This window comes from Pezoporus occidentalis, unplaced genomic scaffold (genome assembly GCF_034315485.1).
Source record: "Pezoporus occidentalis ecotype Australia unplaced genomic scaffold, CSIRO_AGI_Poc_V1 ctg193, whole genome shotgun sequence".
Lineage (NCBI taxonomy): Eukaryota > Metazoa > Chordata > Aves > Psittaciformes > Psittacidae > Pezoporus > Pezoporus occidentalis.
In genome coordinates this window covers 815,609-837,086 of record NW_026913782.1, presented here as the reverse complement: position 1 = coordinate 837,086, position 21,478 = coordinate 815,609, and the positions used below count along the sequence as shown (strand labels likewise).

At 43.5% G+C, this 21,478-nt stretch overlaps 1 protein-coding gene across 7 annotated transcripts in view; it reads right to left on the bottom strand.

Moving 5' to 3' along the window:
• The window catches only part of TRAK1 (trafficking kinesin protein 1), a 128,487-nt gene that overhangs the window by 24,691 nt on the left and 82,318 nt on the right, over nucleotides 1-21,478 (bottom strand). For all 7 annotated transcript variants that reach the window (XM_062617184.1, XM_062617182.1, XM_062617189.1 and 4 more), the window contains 5 exons: nucleotides 11,411-11,487; nucleotides 7,742-7,858; nucleotides 2,895-2,995; nucleotides 1,965-2,073; nucleotides 428-506 (listed from right to left, as the gene is read on the bottom strand). In XM_062617184.1, the coding sequence (XP_062473168.1) occupies nucleotides 428-506; nucleotides 1,965-2,073; nucleotides 2,895-2,995; nucleotides 7,742-7,858; nucleotides 11,411-11,461 (457 nt within the window). In that variant the 5' untranslated portion in view covers nucleotides 11,462-11,487. The remainder of the gene's footprint in view (nucleotides 1-427; nucleotides 507-1,964; nucleotides 2,074-2,894; nucleotides 2,996-7,741; nucleotides 7,859-11,410; nucleotides 11,488-21,478) is intronic.

Here is a 21,478-nt window from a genome sequence, read left to right as displayed (position 1 = left end):
AAGTGATTACAGTTAACATCACAAAAGCAGAAAAGTAAGCAGAAAGATGTTCTTTGGAACGTCCCACCATTCAGCAGAATCCTGCCCCAATACACAGCAAGGTATACTTGGAAGACAACAAGTAGGACATGAAAACAGAAAGACACGAAGTGCTCATGCTGCAAAGGAGATCATACTTTCCAATTAACACTATCAGTGCAAAACTATTTTGCAACTGCAAAAGATATAGCTTACAATCAGGATTTTCTGCTGTGAAATTTCAGCCAAAAACTTCCTCCTTGCCTTTACGTAAGGAAAATAAGTACCACAGCAAAACCATGACTGACTGATCTGACTCGTGGTTTCCTTTTATGTTGGTGTGTCCCGTCCCGTCCCCCCCCTTTTAACCCTGATCTCAAATGAGAAGTGAAAAGAAACAAGGACATACTTAGCTCTTTCACACAGTCATTGACAAGCTGTTGTTCTTTCTCTTCATAAGTGATTGTTTCAGTCTTCAGCTGACAAGCCTATTCAAGAAAGCCACATCAAATATGTGACACTAGCACGTTTGTTGTTTGCCAGTCTGCTGCTGCATTTCCATCTACTTCAGAAATACAAACTTGTCTGATTACTCCTCCAGGAAGACAGTGAGAAACTGCAGGTTTTGCCTGACTGCCCTCCCTCATGTTCTGGAACAAGGGGCCAGGTGAACATTCAAGTAGAGACATTACTGTATGGAAAATCCTGCCTCATTACCATCATACCCCACTAGATGTCACTTGTGTATTTTGTACTAAAAATGAAACACCTGAACGTACCAAAAAGTTGCATGCAGGGCTTGATCTGGTCACCTGAACACAGCTAGGTGGCATCACAAACTATTCAAATACTTGGTTTAAATAACTAAATTAAACACACAGGTATTTAAAAATAACTCAGTATTTGAGAAGTTCTGGCACTGTAACCATCTCTCCCACATAAAACCTTAGTGCTGCCTCCCTCCCTGGGTTGTCTTTTCTGCTCCAACTCTAGGAGTGCCAAGAGGAGTATGGCTGCACCCAGCTGGTTCTGTCTGGCACCACCTCAGTAGGACTATAATCTATTCCCATTGCTAAGGGCATGCACAGACACCCCCAGGCTGCATCTGTAGAGGACTGTGTAGCTCAGAGGGTTCAGATTTGGCTCCATCCTGTGCTTTACTGGCACAGATTGCATCTCCCTGGAGTAGAAGCAAGAGCTATGTGGGCTTCTAATATCGGCTCCTGATGCAGCAGCTCTCTCAGTTCTAACTCTGCCTTCATTATTCTTCTGATACCTTCATATTTCTTTTGCTGCAGACTCCTACATGTTTGCAAAATGGTAACGTGCTCCCAAAGCTTAAAAGTTGCATTGAAAATAAGATTATTCGTAAAGTGTTCAATTATGAAATGTTATTTCTGACAATGGACAGGAAATCAGCTTTTAAAAACTGTGTTGTCTGTGAAACAAGAGTTATTATCAGAAATAAAAGGCAAGAAAACCACATTCAACTTCCAATATTAACAACAGCCTTGAAACACAAATTGAAGCTATTTAATGCAAATTTCAGCTAGCAATTTTTACTTTGCCAAACACTGGATTTGTACCAGAGAGACCATGCCAGCCTGCCAACTTCAGATCTGCAGCTAAAGTCACCCATATCTATCAGGTCAGCTCTTTAAGACCTGTTTCAAAGTGCAGTGCTGGACTCCAAAACCTAACATGCTCCTGCATGTTCCTTTTGGCAAGGAAACTGCTTTGCATGTAGCTTCATGTAGCTTCCATGCTTCAGCCCTTCCTTCATTTAGACAGATAAAGGACGTGACTAAACAACTACAAAGAGATCTGTCACATGTGGAATTATACATTCTTAGACTCTCAACTTTTAATCCACACTTCTCAGTACCTGTGTTCAGGCATTTAAATTAACAAGTGTATTAAGCAAAACACAAAGGGAGTAATTTCACCTCAGATCTAAGCACCACATTCTCCTCTTCAAGGTCCTTGAGTTTCTTTTGAAGAGAATCCAAATGAAAGTAGTTCTGGACGGAGGAGGAAGATTCATTCCTCTTCAGCCTTGTAATAAAAACAACAGTTTTAACTCCTTTTAACCTGCATTAAGGCCAATCCCACAGAATAACACACTTAACAAAGGCCTCAAAACAAGCCAGAGCCACATGAAATACAGCTTATTCATGCCAGGATGTTTAGGCATCCATGTATTTGCAGTGATTTTTAAAAGGGAATGTTTTTAACATTTATTTACTATTCCACATATTTCCTTGGAAAAGTTACTCAGCCAGGGCTATGAGAAGGGAAACCACCTTACCACAGGGAGCAACCCAATAGCTTCCTGATAAATGTTGCACATGCTTCACCAGATTGCAGCAATAACTCTGCAAGCGAGGGCAGAGAGTCTTTCAAAGCCTGTGATGCTATTCAGCCAGCTAATTGCCTGGAACCCAAGCTTTAAGCTATGCTTTATATCCCCTTCCCTCTGCTAGCAATATTTCCATGGTGCCTTCAGGCCCTTCAAGCACAAAGGTCACACACGTAGAACGTTCTAGCACAGAGTGCAAAGGTATGTGGCGTAACAGGGTGCTGTAAGTGGGACCTGTCTGCCTCACCACCACAGTGACCTACTTCCTGTGGAAGTTACAGTGCTGTGTCAGCAGCCTCCCTGTGTACTCTCCCCTTCCAACTTGTGTTGGCACCTGGAGAGCCAGCTGGTCCCATGCAAATCCCTCCAGCTGGTGCCATACACCAAGTCCACAGTCTCATGTTTCGTTCTAGCTGATACAGGGATCATTTGACTGTTTTTCAAAGCTATTAAGCTGTCCAAATGGCCCATGCTCATTGCCAGGGAAAGGTTCAACACTGTAGATTAGTTAACTTACGGGGTGGAACAGACGGACTCTGGCTCGCTTTCTTCAGCAGCACTGGTGTAGAACTGGAGCAGTTCATCCTTCATGCAGAGCTCATGCCGCAACTGAGAAACCTGCAGGAAGAAAGAGCTTGCAGATCAGTAAATGGATTTTCTAGGCACATTCTTAACTAAACCCCCTACAAACTAGCTAGCTATTCCTCCTCCAAGCATCATAATCAAGAGGCCAAGACTGGAACAGACCAGAAACAACTCCTTGATTTCTTTGAAAGAAGGAAAAATGCACCTTTGAAATTAGCCATTGAATGTCCTTTTTTTGGAAGTTCAAAAGAACATAATTATCCTTTGCAGTTAGGCATGCTTCTCTTTTACCTCCTTTACAATGAGCAAACCTGATTCACTACTGCATTAGTCTAGGTTCATATCCACAGAAACAGATATATTGTGGCACAATCAACCCATTTTATGTGATGACTGTCACCTTCTGGCTTGGTTACAGACCTTGCAGACCTCAGATATAGACATTTCTTCCTCTCCAAGAGACTTTAGACAAAATTACTGAAATGTTTTTTAGTAATGCTACATTTGGTATTCAATTGCCTGCTGGGCGGCAGAACATCACTACACAGGGGCAGGCTGGCATTCTGAGGCTGCTGCAAGGCTTGAGGCTGAAGTCAGTTTCCAGGTGTAGTTATGGCTGTGAACGATTCCAAAACATGAGTCTAGCAAAATAAAATCACAGAAGGGTTTCTGCTGGAAGAGACCTTAAAGGTCATCCAGTTCCAGGCCCCTGCCATGGGCAGGGACACCTTCCACTAGAGCCCCTGTGTCCAACCTGGCCTTGAACACTGCCAGGGATGGGGCAGCCACAGCTTCCCTGGGCACTCTGTGCCAGCACCTCAGCACCCTCACAGGGGAGAGCTTCTGCCTAAGAGCTCATCTCAGTCTCCCCTCTGTCAGGTTAAAGCCATTCCCCTTGTCCTGTCCCGACAGGCCCTTGTCCAAAGCCCCTCTCCAGGTTTCTTGTAGCCCCTTTAGCCATTGGAAGCTGCTCTAAGGTCTACCCAGAGCCTTCTCCTCTCCAGGCTGAAAAAGCCCTGCTGTCTCTGCCTGTCTTCCAAGTAGCATGTGTGAGTCCCATACGTACTACAGGCATGTATCAAAAAGGCACAAACCACCAAAACTGGGCAGTTAAGATACCCTGTAACTGTAAGCTCTACAAACATAAATCTTGGTTCATTTATATTGGGGCTCTCCAAGGGTTAACAGCCAAATTACACAGTAGCACATACAGCCACTTCACAGCTGCAATTTAAGGCTGCAGTGGCAAGAGATTAATTTTTATTTGCCTTGCCTAGCTATAAATAGCAGAACTGATCAGATAGATTCCCTTCCACTTGCACTGCAAGACTTGCGCCTCAGTTTTCGCTTCCCAGCACACAAACTGCAGAGCACATTTGGCTTTATTAGACTTCTGGGTTTTCTGAATTGGAGGCATATTTATATATAACTTGTAGTTATTACTGGAAGAAAACAACCCAACAAACAAAATATCAATAAAATAGATTCAAGCTGCATTTTCATCAGACAGAAAGCAGACTCAATGCAATAAAGCACTTCAACTGTGCAGAAATTTAAGCAAACAAGGTCATTTACTTTCCTAAGGGTAATTCTGCACAATCGGACGTGCTAAGGCACCAAGTCCATCTGACACATGGGTTCTAAAATGTAAGGGGAAAAAAAAAAATCCCAAACAACCATATTCTAGAAAACTACGAAACAAAATCCAGGCGTTAATTCTGGGAAGTTCACTTTCCCCATTGCGGGAAGGGCTAAAATGCTGAGCTAAAAATAACAACTTACTTCTCTCCAGCACATTATGGCTCAGCCTATGTAAGTAGCAAGGATTCAGATACTGTCAGTGGGTGGGCATTAGATACCTCCAGCTTTTGCTACACTTTTTCTCTATGAATTAAAAAGATTGAGGATACTATTTACAGAGCATTCTGAAGGAGGATTAACAGCCAGAAAGGATGACCTTTTAATGCAAAAGGACCAAAAGCGATGGTGTCCTGGGTTCAGCAGTAACAGTCATTTTTCTCCTTCTTAGTAGCTGGTGCAGTGCTGTGGTTTTGACTTTCAGCCTGGGAACAGGGCTGGTAACACCGATGGTTTTGTTGTTGCTCAGTAATGCTTACCCTGTTCTCAGTCTCATGCTCTGCCAGTGAGCAGAGGCACAAGAAGGTGGGAGGAAGCAGAGCCAGGACCCCTGGCCCAAACTAACCAAAGGGGTATTCCATACCACAGCACATTATGGCCGGTATAGAAACTGGGGGGGAGTTACTCAGAAGGCCCAAATCACTGCTCTGGTCGGGCCGGGTATCAGTTGGTGGGTGGTGAGCGGTTGTGTTCTCTCCCCTTGTTATTTCCCTTACCATTATTATTACTGGTGGTAGCAGCAGTGGTTTGTGTTATACCTTAGTTACTGGACTGCTCTTATCTCAGCCTGTGGGAGTTACATTCTTTTCATTCTCCTCCCCATCCCTCTGGGAGCAGGGTGGGGAAAAGGGGGGCAGTGAGTGAGTTGCTATGCAGTTCCAAGTTACCAGCTGGGCCTAAGCCACAGCAAATGGGCACAAACTGAAACCCAGGAGGTTCCTCCTAAGTATCAGGTAAACCTCCCTTATTTTGAGGGTGACCAAGCACTGGCACAGGTGCCACAGGTTGTGGAGTTTTTATCCCTGGAGATACTCAAACTCTGCCTGGATATGGTCCTGGGCAACCAGCTGTAGGTGGCCCTGCTTGGGCAGGGGGGTCGGACCAGATAACCTCCAGAAGTCACTTCCAACATCAACCATGCTGTGAAATTTCCCCCCTTCCCCAACCAACAAAACCTTGCAGTAACCTCCAGCAACACAATCCTCTAACATAGCACTTTGTGGTGTTTGACCCCTGATCAGCAACTAAGCACCCCACAGTTGAGCAGGTATTCTGCTCCACAATCCCCATAGGATGGAGGAGAGAATCAGCAGCACAAAAGCAAGAAAAACTCACGGGCTGAGATAAAGGCAGTTTACTATGCAAAGCAAAGTAAGGAACTGATTCACTGTTTTCTATCAGCAGGCAGATGTTCAGGCACCTCCTGGAAAGCTGGGCCTTGGCACAATGCATTGTTACTTGTTAATGCCATAATTGTGAATGTCCCAGCTTTTTCCTTCTTTCCCTCCTATCCAAAGGGATATTCTATACCCTGTGTTCAGCTGTGATCAGCTGAGCTGTGCCCCCTGACAACATCTTGCACAGAAATAGCTATACCTATCTTAGAGAGACTTTAAGGAAGAAAAGCATCCTCCCACAGAGCACAGTAGTTTAGAGACATGGGATCTAGCTCACAAGAACAATCCTTATCAAATCACCAACCCATTTCAAGAGTCCAGATGACTGTTTTCCTGACTGACAGCAGGTAAATGCTTGAAAGTGTTCACGTAAAACAAAGACACCCAGTTACACAGTATGTAAATAACACACATACAAGTGCCAAGCCAAAGAGCATTTCTCTTTCCAACGTTACCTTCTACTCTAATAGACCAAACACAATGTTCTCTTTTTTAAGCCACCATTCCAGACTCTAACTCAGGTTTTCCTCTTCTCCCACTTTACAGAGAACAAAACCAAACCTCGGCTTTAAAATCAGCTATCACCAAAACACAAACTCTGGTATGTGACTTAGAACTAGAATGACAGGCACAGAGGCCTGTACTACCCAGGTGTTACAACAGGTTTGAGGTGGTATTATTTGGGGATTGACACTGTGTTTGAAGTGCTTTTTAGCTTCAGAAACACATGAGAGCCTGCAGAAGAAAAAGAAGCATAACCTGGGAAATTTAGAAAGATGAGAAACTAAAACCTTACTGACCTACTCCATTCCAAACACAGTTCACACTCTGACAGTTTACACTGCTTTGATACTGAGCTCTAATCCCAAAGGAGACAACATTAAACCTTAGGTAGCACCATCCCAGCAGAGGGACAGCTTGAGACTGGAGCTGCAGCATTCTTACTGAACATTATAACACAGTAGCAAGTAGGCACCCTGTACCTGGCAACTACACTTGTGCTGCTGAAAAGGCAGACAATCATCTCTGTAACCAAGATTTACTATTAAGAAAGTTTTCTCAATACAATGCTTATGCTTTTAATGTATAGTTCTGAAACAGTAAGCAGAGACTAAAGCATGCACAGAGTGCACTGACCTTCTGTTCTCTAGTGCACTGCAGGAAAAGTCTCAGTTCCATCAGTTTTTACTGAAAACAACCACGGCTCCTTCCTAAACCTAAGCTGCACCCAACAATAAAACCCAACAGATAAAGCCAAGAATCTAATGCATTTTGTCCAGGTTTATGTTACTTTGACACAGGTACAGTTGGGTGGAGAAGCGATTCAAAGCAGCCCTGCGGAGAAGGACTTTGGGGTTTGGTTGATGAGAAACCAAACACAAGCCTTGCAGGGGAACAAGGACAAAACAAGTAGAAGAAAACAGTGGGTATAGTGACTCAAGAAAAAGAGCAGCTGCTTTCAGAGGACAATGAAGTCTGAGGCAGACCAGAATTCAATGGCTTGAGTTTTGTTTGCTGTTTTTTTTCCCCTCAGATCACCTGATTTGAGCCAACAGGTCAAGCAACTTTTTTGATCACAGTTCTAGAAGCGAACACACTGTAAGGGTGGCTGGCCAAACTGCTGTAACACAGCTTGACTTGCTATGGACAGGATGCTCATGAAAATTAAGCATGGATAAAGTGAAGCTAAAAGGAAAATCCCCTCCATCACTGAAGACAGAGCCCCCAGACATAAAAATCTTACCTCTTCCCTGATGTGTTCTACTTGCTCCTCCAGGAATTCATTTCTTTCTGTCAGTGATTTATTCTTCTTTAACAGCGACTGGCCAATCCGAGCAGCTAATTCTAAGTCCCGTTCTTTCTGTGAAGTATTAAGAAAAGAAAGGCCATTTCAATGTAGGGAGGGTAAAATTGTCATAAAAGGCGAGGAACAAGTTCATGAACAATAAAAAGACTTCTTGCTTCTGTGAGGGTTTATTTGTTTGGTTTCCTGACAGTTTTTTCCCCTATTTCTGTCTGTGTTACACCCACATTATCCAGAAAAGACTGACTGGTACAGAGTCACTGAACCATACACATGAAAGCACAGCCCCAAGATGTACAGTAAAACAATGTAAGTGAAACTAGATCTGGTTTTGTTTGAGAAACTACTGACGGAAACTCTTCCATCGCCTTGCTGCACCACTGGCATAATGAATCACAGAGCTTCAGACGTTATGTTTTAAAGAACTCAGCAGCACAGTAAGAACACCAAAGAACATCAGCATTTCAAAGCATTCCTCAGTTTCCACTTGCTCCACCTTAAAATAGAAGGCAGAAAGGTGTGCAGGAGCAGAAGCCAATTCCACCACAAGGAAGGTTCAGCTTCCAGCTTCCTTGCATACATCCATCCATCAGTGCTTTCATATAAAATCAAATTCTATCACTTTCCTTTTTGCAGATGCCCAAATCTACATGAGCTGTTCACTCTCATGCCATGCTTGGCTCCTTCTTCCCCTTCCTCCATGAGCGCAGAATTGGAACTAACCCATCAACACAGCTCACCACATATACCAATAAAAACTAGAAACTTACCCTGTTGATGCCATGTACCTACACGTGTCTCAGCTTCTGCAAAGCTGACACATGCACTGGGAGAGGATGAGAAACTGCACAAAACTATGCCATTTATTAAGCATTTCTATTTGTAATTGCCACATTCCACTACTAGATATTTAAAATAGCACTACTTAAGGAAGAGTTTTCTCCCTGTCATTGCAAATACTACTTGGAGCTTATTTATTGCCCAGATGTCCATATAGATCTTATGACTAAAGGCTACCTTATGTCATGTATACATTAATGACAAAGCCCACAGCTACAGATCACATGGATTTGAAGTCAACGAACTGGAATAGAGAGGCTTTCATAGTGGAAAAAAAAAAGGAAGGTACCTAATAATCAGTAAATAAAATGACAGGCTATCGATCACTGCTGTATCTATAAATAGCATTTTCCAAATGGTTTCTGAAGCCAGACTTACCTTTGCATTGAAAGCTACTGGTATTACCCAGCTATAAAAATCTTACGTGCAATCTTTCAGAACAATAGGTTCCACACAGTTACCAAAAAAAGAAAGCTTGGTTTACCTATCAGCCAACTTATTGTGCAGTAATTTGGCTCTTTGTAAATATGAAGTGGAAAAAAATACATTGTTGAGTCCACAGAGAAAGAGCTATCCAGCAGCAAGGTTTCCAAACTCAAATTTAAGAGCATTAAGTGATTTCCAGGCTCTTTAATCAACCTTCCTAGACTTCCTACACAGTTTTCTTAGCAATTCAGCTCTAAATCTCAGTTTGGGGTCAGGCCTCTTACAGTGATAACAAACTGGTTTATTACAGGAATGTGTAAAAAGCAATACTGAAGGCAGACACATTAACACTGTTATTAGGAAAGGATGAAATGGAGGTTCATGGAGGAATCTGCTGCTATTCTTACCATGTAAGCAGCAGCTGTCCCCTCCTTGGCTTAGTTTCAGGGCAAGAGGCATGGATTTTCAAAGTATTTGCACACCTCTTGTTTTGAGATCTTCTCTTTCCTATCTTCCCCCCCCAGAATGCTGCACCTTTTACCCTGCCAACGTTGTGATACAATCATTTGAACTTGCCAACAAGGAAGACAGGCAAGATGTAGCTTTGGGTTTTTTTTTCCCTCACTGATTTATGAAGGGAGCAGATGGAGGTACACCTTAAATTCTGCTAATGGATGTAATTCCAGCATTTGGAAAACAGAGAAAGCAGCTGTAAGCGCATGTCTGGCTAGGAACAGAGTGATTCAGTCAGAAATGAATAATAAAACAAATAAGAAGTATTTATCAAAGTTTCACCTATTACACACTCGCCCTTTTTTCCTTTGCTATCATCCAGATAGGGAGGCACACCAGAAGTTTTCAAACACTGGCTCAGAAAGTCCTTCTAGCATTGCTCCCCCAAGTGTGATTGCTGGATCTATAGATGTTTGGCTACATGGACTCAGTGGAGGAAGCAGTTTGGCAGAATGCTGCACCATTACTAGAAGGAGCCATGGAAACACATGCAAGTAAATCTCAGCCAAACAACACAAAGGGAACAGGACACAGACAGGTAACAGACTGCTACGACATGTTTATGGATTTTTCCAGGATAAGCCTTTTGGGTAAGCAATCAGTTTTAACTGATATTTCACAGAGTTGTTTAAAGAAGTTTAGCTCAAAGCACAAAATGCAGGACTCCGTACTGCAATCAGATGCATGAAGCACAGGTAGGAGACGTGAGCATTCCCATACTTGTTTCCTTGCAGAATTAAAGAACAGACCATCCAATATATCTTGGCAAGACAAACACCCTTTCTGATAATGCTATTGCAATGAGCAAGCAAATAAACATGATGGATTAAATTAAATTTAGCCATGAATTACATTTCATCCCTGGCAATGCTCAAGGCCAGGCTGGATGGGGCTCAGAGCAACCTGGCCTAGTGGAAGGTATCCCTGCCTGTGACAGGGGGTTGGAACTGGATGAGCTTTAAGGTCCCTTCCAACACAAACCAGTCTGGGATCCTATGAACCAATAAAACTGTAACAATTTTCACTTAAAAAAATTCTTCATAAACATTATTTGGAAAAATTATTGCTCAGGTTTACTGCAGAAAAGCAGTTAATTTCAGTCAAACAATTTATCGTTATATTTACTGAACATAAGCATCATAGCTTGACAGTTGCTTTCTGACATTGCCTGAGTGCCAATGATTAAAGAATAACAACTTACCCAATACTGATATTGAAAAAAAACCCCATCCCAAATCTACCAAACACAAGGCAAAGAAGAAAAGGCTTGGAAACCAATGGAGTATGAGGTATTTTCTGATTTTGTGTCCAGGCACTTCTCTGGAAAGACATTATCTGAGATAATAATTATAAACACAAGACTACCTGTGAAGCAATCACAGAATCAACCAGGCTGCAAAAGACCTTTAAGATCAAGTCCAATCATTCCCCAGCACTGCCAAGGTCACAGCTTGTGAACACTTCTGGGTATGGTGATTCCATCACTGCCCATAATACTATTAGCTTTATGTGCACTATACAAGTATGTGACGTGTTAAGATGATCCCCTCGCTCCTCTTCCTTTATGACAAGTATTTGGCCAAGAGCAAGTTAAATGGCCTCAAGAGGGAAAAATAAGCACAAGTAACGAGTCCATATGACTGAGGTCAAAAATGACCATTACTTAGAAAGAACCTTTCCCTTACTGATGAGATACTATATGTACACCTAGAGCACTTATTCCTCATCACTGGAGGACAGTCTACCAACAGTCTTTAGTAGTGGTATCATGTCATTTCTGTCCTACTTTCTCATAATGTGAATGGGTCTTTCAAGAGATGCAATACTTACCTCTTCAAGAAGACGTGTGACAGCATCTATATCATTGTATGTTTTAGTCATCTGGCCCACTCTTTCAGCGCATAAAACTGTGAGGAGAGAAAATAAAACATTCATCATAATGACAACACTTTTAGGGGGAAAATATCCCTGTAACATCCCTTTGGGTTTGCTAAGTTTTCATCTTAAAACTACTTACGTCAACTCTTGGGTAAGTGTATCAAAAGCAATAGAAAAAAACCCAACCTACCCTCAAAAACTAATCAAAGCCTCAAGTTAAAGAGAGTTTAACTCTTCTCTTTTGCAATGAGCTTTTGTCAGTGACAGAGCAAGCTTAAAATGGTAAAACTTTCTTCTCTGAAGAGGAAAGCCTTGAGTTTATAACAAGTGAATCCAGGTATTAAGGCACGATTGGATTCTATCATGTCACCTACTCATTGTATTACGTGCAGTAGAATTACTTGATAAAAAGACAGCTCCAATAAAGATACTGGGTTGTTAAGATGATAAGAAATGGGTTCTGTGATATGAGACTGCAAAGTAAACACAAAATGCATGCAGAATAATAAATGGTTCTTATAATACCCAGACCACACCACAGTGGCTGTAGTGTCCCTAATAAACATATTTAGGCTGGATGAGATGATCAATCACTAAGAGGGAGTCAGTTTTGTTAGATTGCAGAAAGTATGCAGAAGTTCAGTCTACCACCATCGGTGATCCTTTAAGAAGCTACACTGTCGTATCTAAAAGTCTGCAAGTTGTCTAAAAATCCACCAATATCCAGAGGAAACAAGAGCACTTGCTGCTCTGCCCTCACATTCACTTTATTTTCAGCTATACCTGTTCCTCAAACCCGGTAATTCTGGGGAAAAGGGACTGTTAATGAAGTTCAGTTGATCATATGGACAAGAGGTAATCAGGCTGCTGTAACACTAATTGTTCTTCAGGGGATTTACCTTGACAATGTCAGCTAAAGCTCACTTAGACAAATGAGCTCATGCTGCTCTAGTGTGCATTAAGGCCAGGAGAGACAGATAAGGCCTAACAAGATTTAACTGGGGGTTGAAGGGGGAGTGTGTTGAGTACAGTGACATTATGAGAAGACCGTCTGTCACACCAAGGAAACAACACTGCCCAATTTATAAATGTACAATTTATGCCCAATATATAAAGATACAATAAATATTTATAAATAGTTGATCACAACGTAAAGGACATCAATAATCGATCAAACGCAACAGTACTTAGCTGGTGAAATGTTGGAGGGTTCTTTCCCGTACATAAATACCAGATTGTTGCTTAAACTACAGCAAGAAGTACAGTCTGCTTCTATTTATTTTCCCCTTTCTGAAATTCTATTTTTGAGGATTAGATCCTAAGAACATTTACAGTATTTAGTGCCATAAATAGTGCCAGTGAACTCTAAAGCATGCCGTTAAATGTATGCAAGAGATAATTCCACTTATCCAAATAATCAAGCCTGAAAGTGGCAAGGGTAAAGGGTTTACACTTCAAAGTAGCAATCTGCAGTATATCACATTACACAGCCATATAAAGAACAACTATACCACTGCACAAACAAAAATACAGCGCATCTGTACTACAAGCTGTATTACTCTAAAGCGATCAGGATCCACAGAAAACTGAAGTAGCTGGCAGAGAACACAAACTGTAATAAACAAAGGGGTTAAACAGAAGCTTTCCATAAGCACTTCACATCAAGATGGATGGTGTCGCATCCAGCCAACTATTGACAATGAGAAAATTAACATCACCATAAACCCTTGTTAAACATCACAAGTTCATAAGTCATGCCATAAAATACTTATCAGAAACCCTGACAACAGCAGGTTATTTTCCAAAACAACTGTCCACTAAATGGTTCCCTTAGTTACTACATTCCATCACTACTATAAAATAATGCTTGAGATTGTCGTTAGCAATCTCATTTTAATTCTGTATCTAGCACTAGCAGTCGCTACTAATTGTGACTGTGGCAATCTCACACCACCCCAATTCAGGTGAATGTATAACCTTCATAACATAAGAGCTGATAAAAGGACAGTGCTTCCACAGAAAGAAGAAAGTCACTCCACTGGGAGAGTGATGATAAAGGTTGATTTGTATGGCCACTCACTTGGCTATTCCTTCAGAACTCGCCCTTTCATCTTTAACTCTGCAGGGTAATACCACAGCTTTATCACAACAGATGTATAAATAGCAAAGCAATAGCAACCTGGTCACCAACAGCTTTTATACCTCAAAAGTTCCATCAAATTCCTGTTGATCATTGCTAAAATGGAGTTCTCCATGTAGTACTCTGCCACGGTGTAAGGGTTTCAAAGGAGAAATCCCAGAATCCTCCAGGTTGGAAGGGCCCTCTATAGATCATCCACTCCAAACCCCTGCCAAGGCAAGGGCACCCAGAGCAGGTCACACAAGAAGGTGTCCAGGAGGGTCTGGGATGGCTCCAGAGAGGGAGACTCCACAACCTCCCTGTGCAGCCTGTTCAGTGCTCTGACACCCTCAGTGTAAAGAAGTTCTTCCTCATGTTGACGTGAAACCTGTGTGTTTCAGTTTATGGCCACTGCTCCCCGTCCTGTCGCTGGGTACCACTGGAAAGAGTCTGGTGCCATCCTCCTGGTACCCACTTTTGAGATGCTTATATGCATTGACGAGATCCCCTCTCAGTCTGCTCTTCCCTGGACTAACCAGGCCCAGCTCCCGCAATCTCTCTTCATAAGAGAGATGCTCCAGACTCCTGATCATCCTTGTGGCCTCTGCTGGACCCTCTCCAGTAGCTCCTTGTCTGTCTTGTGCTGAGAAGCCCAGAACTGCCCACGGTGCTCTGGATGGGGCCTCATCAGCGCAGGGCAGAGGAGGAGGATCACCTCCCTGGACCTGCTGCCACACTCCTCCCGATGCACCCCAGGGGTGTTCCTGTCTCTCCTGACCCAGGGCACAAACTGCCAGCTCATGGTCAACTCATCATCCACCAACACTTCCAGGTCCTTCTCAGCTGAACTGCTCTCTAGTGGGTGAGCCCTCAACCTGTGCTGGTACCTGGGGCTCTTCTTCCCCAGGGGCAGGACCCTACAATGGTATCTTATGCATCTTCTTCAACATCCAAGTGGAAACAAACTTTCATTGACCACATCAGGTTTTCCTCTTGGAAGGAGGACAAACTTGCAAAGAGGTGCTGCTCTCCATCCGTCAGAACCAGGGCTTGTGGGGAAGAGAAGGTGAAAAGCGACGGGAAAGAAAGCAATTGAAATGCATTAAAAACCCCTCAAATCTGCTAAGTATGTAGTCATTCAGCCTCCATAGATTACAAGATAACATATGGCCAATTGCTAGCGCAGGGATTTTTATTTCCTTAGTGTTCAAAAAATACACAGGTGTAAAGACAAACTACTTTAAATAATCATTTTGAGCTCTGATCAGTGCACTATGGAGGGGAAAAAAATCCCCACAAACTTCCCATCTCTAATGGATTCTGCATAGTAGGTTTCCAGCCTGCTAGAGTCTCTGATGAGTACAACTGACACCACTGTAAAGACAAAACAAGAGCAAATGAAGGACAGAGCTCTGTAACACAAACCCTACAGTGCCAGTTTACTGACCTCCTTTTCTCACTCGCAAATCAATAGTATCTTTGCTTGAGGTTGATAGGAAGCATAGTGTCTAAAGGCATAGAAATGTGCAAACATCAAATATATTCTGCACTTCTCAGTTTATTGAGAAGGATGTTAGACAAGAAAGAAAGAATACAGAAAAGTCTACATTGACTGGAGGAACCAGATAATTCCAGAAACAGACTTGGAAAACGTGCTTTCCTACCTGCTTTGAAACTGATGCTACAGATTCAAAACAGGAAACAAAGAACAGAGAAAGCTCCTGACACATTATTTTCATAGCATCATTAAATACATGCTACCAGGGACAAATGTGCAGTTCCACGTATTTGTGGGTTTTGTGTTGGTTTGAACAGCCAAAGACACAAATGACTAAATGCTACTCAGGTCAAGTATTTCTCCGTTTTAAAGTATCCAGCACCATCCTAAAACCCTCTAACAGCTTGCAAATGTACCCACATCCCCGTGTTTCCCAATGTAAGTATAGCTGAAAGGATGTACTCCGAGTTTATTTCTCATCATCTATTTATTGCAGCATCTGACTGGAAGCTTCTTTAAGGCTGAGAGCTCAGAACTGACTGATTCCCAAGTCGAAGATGCTCAAGGACCTTCCTGAATGGCTCCATGAAAGAGCCATCTAGCATGCTGCTTAGAGGAAAAGTGTGTTTTCAGGAACAGGAAACACCAAGGGAAGGAAAGGGAAGCAAGAATCCCACTACTGGGAGCTGCTGCCATCAGCCACCACCCACCAAACAGTGGATTCAGGTGGAAGAGAAAAAGAAAGCAGGAAAAATAACTCACAGGAGGCAGCAATCAACCCTGAGCCCCTGCTCCCTGCATCCCTCCTCTTCATTTTGAGACCTATCAATGAGCAACAAACTAAAGAACTACAAGAGAGCAGCCACGGCTGAAGAGGAAAGCCCAGCTCCCACTGCTCCTCTTCCCATCTATTTCCAGCTACTGGGAAACAGAAGGAGGTAAAGATGTTATGGTAAAGTTCCGCTTTTGGGGCAGATAATACTGATGTGTATAATGATAATGTCCAATGAGAAGGCCTTAGTGCATGGTCCCTACTATCAAAATTTATACCCTCAGAAAGTACATCAGGATAAGGGAACGCTGTTCATGGACCAGAGATCCCTGGCAACTCTAATACTGATGCTTCTTACCGGCAAGGTGGCAGCAGGGGTCATTGCTTTGTTTCGTAACAGCTCCCTACCCCAAGCCTTCAACTATGGCAAGGCTAGTATATTCCTGATCAGTCATGAAGCCCTGCCTCAGAAATAGCTTCTGTCTCCCTTCTGCTCTGCTTAGAGCTCTGTTCAAACACTGAAGATACAATGGCAAGTGCATCACATCCTAAATGTGCACTGAGGTGTACGGAAGACAGGAACACCGACTGACCAGCTGTGCTCCTCACTGCCAGCAAACCTTAGAGGCTCTGGCAGACTCAGACTGCTTACATTAGCTTCATTTCTGACAGGCTATTTCTGCAGGCTGAGGATAAAGCACTTGCTAAAATCACAGCTCCCGTTCTAGAGCCGCTGGTAGTTATTGCTCTGGCACTGGTTACTGTGAACACTGCACTGACTCGAGCCAAGCACACGGGAATTCTCGAACTGTGCCATATTATGTACATCCCTTTCAAAGTACACCCAAAATGTCTGCTGGCTCTGGTTCTGACCCAGACTAGAAAGATTTTACATGTTTAAAGACAGCCATGGTACCTTCTCCTCCTCTGAAGAGGAGGTTTTGACAGCCCTAGCTAAACTGGGGCGGAGATTTCAGGTCTGCTGCTGCCTGTCACAGCCCTGCCTGACAGCCCTAAGAGAACCTGAAGAGCTTCAAAATGTTAGGAGATTCCTGCCACTGGACCTTGAACAATGTGCTCCTGGGACTTGCTAGAAGACCAAATGTGAAGAGGACCAGCACCTCCTCCAGCCTCCCCCCTGCTCCCCAAGCACAGGAGCAGGCCAGCACCTCCAGAAGGCAGCCCAGGAGCTCAGCGGGTGGCTCTGACCCTGCTTAGAGGACAAAGAGCGGTCAGAGCACGCCGACTGCTTCACAGCTGTCATGTCACACTGTGGGTGAGCTCCATGGAGGAGGCGGGAAGAACAGAATGTTGTGAGCAACACATACTCAGTCAGCAAGCACTGAGTTCAGCCTGGAGAAGAGAAGCTGCGTGGAGACCTCAGAGCAGCTTCCAGTGCCTGAAGGGGGCTACAAGGATGCAGGAGAGGGACTCTTCATCAGGGACTGTAGCGATAGGACAAGGGGTGATGGGTTCAAACTGAAACAGGGGAAGTTCAGGTTAGATCTAAGGCAGAAGTTCTGTCCTGTGAGGGTGCTGAGGCGCTGGCACAGGGTGCCCAGAGAAGCTGTGGCTGCCCCATCCCTGGCAGTGTCCAAGACCAGGTTGGACAGGGCTTGGAGCAACCTGGTCTGGTGTGAGATGTCCCTGCCCGTGGCAGGGGTTGGAACTGGATGAGCTTTAAGGTCCTTTCCAAAACAAACCTTTCCATGACTCTATGATTCTACAGAAAACAACCACCAGAAGTTCAACAGAAAATGCCAATAGATTTTTTTTTCTCTTTTTAATGTTACAGCCTGGGTTACTGTGATTACAATGGCACAGTTTGCAAATTAACCTTTTAATATTAAAGCACAGTTACTGACTCTTCTAGAAGATGATTTTATCTTGCCATTTAAGCTATGGCTTGAAGAGTGTCTGTTTGCTGCCCTTTTTCTCATACAGTATTCAAAGAGCTTAGTAAATCCAATACTAAGGCGTTACATACAAACCTATGTTATCTCCTAATCTCAGGTTTGGGAAAAAAACTTGGCTTATTTCTTTTCTAAGCCTTATTCCTGAACACTCATCCATTTCAAAGTACTCCCTCTAAGCAGGCCATGAACTGCATTGGATTTTCTTGTGATGAATGAAGAATCAAGTTAAAGGAAACATCAACAAGAACATCACACAATTAGTCCTTCTGTTAGCAGAAACACAGATGGAATGTGGTAACTTGGAAAATACAGTCACAAAGGGAAACTAAGGAGACAAGAAAAAGCACCTGGAGATAACTCCCCATCACCTTAATGCAAACACCATTTACTGACACAGCTCAGCATAGCTCTGCTGTTAAAAGCAAAGAAAAACTCTTTTTTTGATCACTAGCCATTGAATTACTGTCTTGACATTCTCTTCCATCCTTTTCTTGTCAGCAAAAGGCCAGACTGCATCCTTGCAACTAATGAATGTGTGTAAAGCTTAAACCAGGATGTGGACTCTAAGTCTTTCCAAAATCCTAAAATGAAGTTACAACTGTCTGTCTCCCCCTCTTAAATACACCATCTTTCCCTATTGCAGCTCCCTGGGAGGGGGGGACTGGCTGTGCCAAAGCTTTCAAGAACTACCAGGCTCCATTTGCTCTGCTTTAGTGATTACAGATTCCAGAGACCTGTAAGGCCTCTACTCAATGTCTTAGTACAATAAAGCAGGTATTTTACATTTTCTCAAAGTCAGACCCCTGGAGTGTCTGAACTTGAGGTTTTAAGAGGGATCACAAGGGGGTTGTTTTTAATTAAGTTCTATTCTTGGCTTGCATTTACCTGTTACTTTAGATAAGGAAGACTCAATCTAATACATCAGTAAATTGAAATAGTAATGACTGGTTGCCACTTCAGGTCCTAAACAGGTAATAGGCTTTTCCTGTCCCACCTGCAAAAACAAGAATCAAAACACAGCCCAGTTTCAGAATTAGCTGACCCAACAAATCACTTACCAAAGAAAACTTCAGGCTGCCCTTTCCCAGCTCAGGTGTTTTATCAGCAACGACCACGTACACATTATCAACAGATACCCCTGCACAAAGTTTCACTGCAGTCAGCTCAAAGGCCAGCTTATCAAGAATGGACAATGGGCTGTTAGGCACATTTACAACTCCAAAGCAATGCACTGACTCTAGGACTGTCCTGCCTAGATCCTTATGAAGGTGTTTCCCATTCTTATCAAGAGAACCCATTCTGTCACACTGCCAAGAGTAAAGCTAGTTCTGTGATAGAGGCTCTAGAATGGTTTGGGTTGGAAGGGACCTTCAAAGCTCATCCAGTCCAGCACCCTGCAATGAGCAGGGACATCTTCAACCAGATCAGGTTGCCCAGAACCACATCCAGCCTGGCCTGGGATGTCTCCAGGGATGGTTCATCCACCGCCTCTCTGGGCAACCTGTGCCAATGTTTTACCACCCTCACTGTACAGAATTTCCTCCTCACAACCAGCCTCAATCTCCCTCTTTTAATTTAAATCCATTACCCCTCATCCTGTTGCAACAGGCCCTGCTAAAAAGTCTCCTCGTCTTTCTTACAGGCCCTTTTTAAGCATTGAAAAGCTGCAATAAGGTCTCCCTGGAGCCTTCTCTTCTCCAGGCTGAAAAACCCCAACTCTCTCAGCCTTTCATCACAGCAGAGGTGCTCCATCTCTCTGAGCATTTCCGTGGCACTCCCCTTGACCCTCTCCAACAGCTCCATGTCTTTCCCGTACTGAGGACTCCAGAGCTGGACACAGGACTGCAGAAAGGTCTCACCAGAGTAGAGTAGATGAAGACAATCACCTCCCTTGACCTGCTGGCCACACTGCTTTTGATGCGGCCATGGAGACAGCTGGCATTCTGCCTGTTCACATCCAGCCTTTCATCCACCAGTACCTTCAAGTCCTCCTCCTCTGGGCTGCTCTCAACCCCTCCATCCCCCAGCCTGTATCAATACTAGGGTTGCCTTGGCCCCTGCACTTGGCTATGTTGACCCTCAAGAAGTTCACATGTGCCCACTTCTCAATCTTGTCCAGGTCCCTCTGGATGGCACCATGCCCTTTGGTGCGTCCACTGCACCACTCAGCTTGGTGTCACCTGCAAACCTGCCAAGGGTGCCCTTGATCGCACTAGGTCATTGCTGAAGATATTAATCAGTACTGGTCCCAGCATGGACCCCTGAGGCACACCACTCATCACTGATCTCCATCCAGACATTGAGCCATTGACCACTACTCTCTGGATGTGACCATCCAGCCACTTCCTTATTCACCAAACAGTCCACCCATCAAATCCATCTCACTCCAGTTTAGAGAGCAGGATGTTAGAATCACAGAATCGTAGACTAGATTGGTTTGCAAAGGACCTTAAGATCATCCAGTTCCACCCCCCTGCCATGGACAGGGACACCTCACACTAAACCACGTCGCCCAAAGCTCCATGATCTTCCCAGGCACAGAGGTGAGGCCGATGGGTCAGTACTTCCCAGGACGCTCCTTTCTACCCTTATAAAGAATGGGTGTGATATTGCACTTTAGTCCTGTTATAGAAACCAGTCTGAGCACAGTCACAGGACCTGAATGACCATGGAAATAACAGACCAGTAGTGAGTACACATTCCGCATATGGAATGAGCTAAACAGTTGAAGACTCTTAATCACACAGTCTTTATTCCCTTATTTTCAATAACTACAGAAGGCTAAAATGAAGCATATTCTCACAGACTTTCTATTTCTGGTATCACATTTACAGCCAGATATGGCTAAAATGTTTCTTTTGCTCAGCATGAAGAAGCTACATAATGGTGTTTCCAAATGCTTTACTTACAGAATGGACTGACTCATCCCCAAGAGAAATACTACCATTTATAAGTGCACCCACGTGCATAGATAGAGAAAATCCACATATAATTTTAGTGCCTGTGTCACTACTAGACTGTGTGTGTAGGTGACCTGAATGTATAGGTGGAGGAGAGAAGGCATCTTTGGAAGGCATTTCAGATGCATGCTGAGCTTCTGATGGGAAGATACTGTAGAAAGACAGGGCTAAATTTATCCCAGCTGGAACTAAACAATTTTTTCCTCCCTCTAAATCAACAAGAATAGCTTCAGACTGTAACGCAGATCTGGATGAAAGGTAAAGCCAGCAGGAAGAGTAAGAACCACACGATCTGTGTTTCAAAACCAATGTGGGTTTGCCTCCCTTTGCATTTCCTCCCTGCTCCAATCCCTAAAGATTCCTTTCACCAGTATTCTCTCCAGCACCTATTTCGCACAGACACACAAGTTATCTCAGAGTCCTTCAGAGACCCGTAACAGGAGAGATGGGTAGTTTACTATGACTGACATCCAGATGGAATACTCGATTCTGAGGAAGTCCTTACAGGAAAACCCTATGCAACAGGATTCAAAGAGCATGTTTCATCCACAGGCTTCAGACCCAGCTTTCCCAGGAGGTGTAAATCCACAGCAGGTCACATTCCAGGCTTTATGAGAGTGTATTTGGAAGCACCAGTTCTCTACCACAAAATTTTATATTTTATAGCTAAATTTACAGCCTATGAAATGGCATCAACAGTGCAGTTAGCTTTCAGTACCTGAACCTCTGAAAAAGCTTGCTGGGAGCAGCCCCTG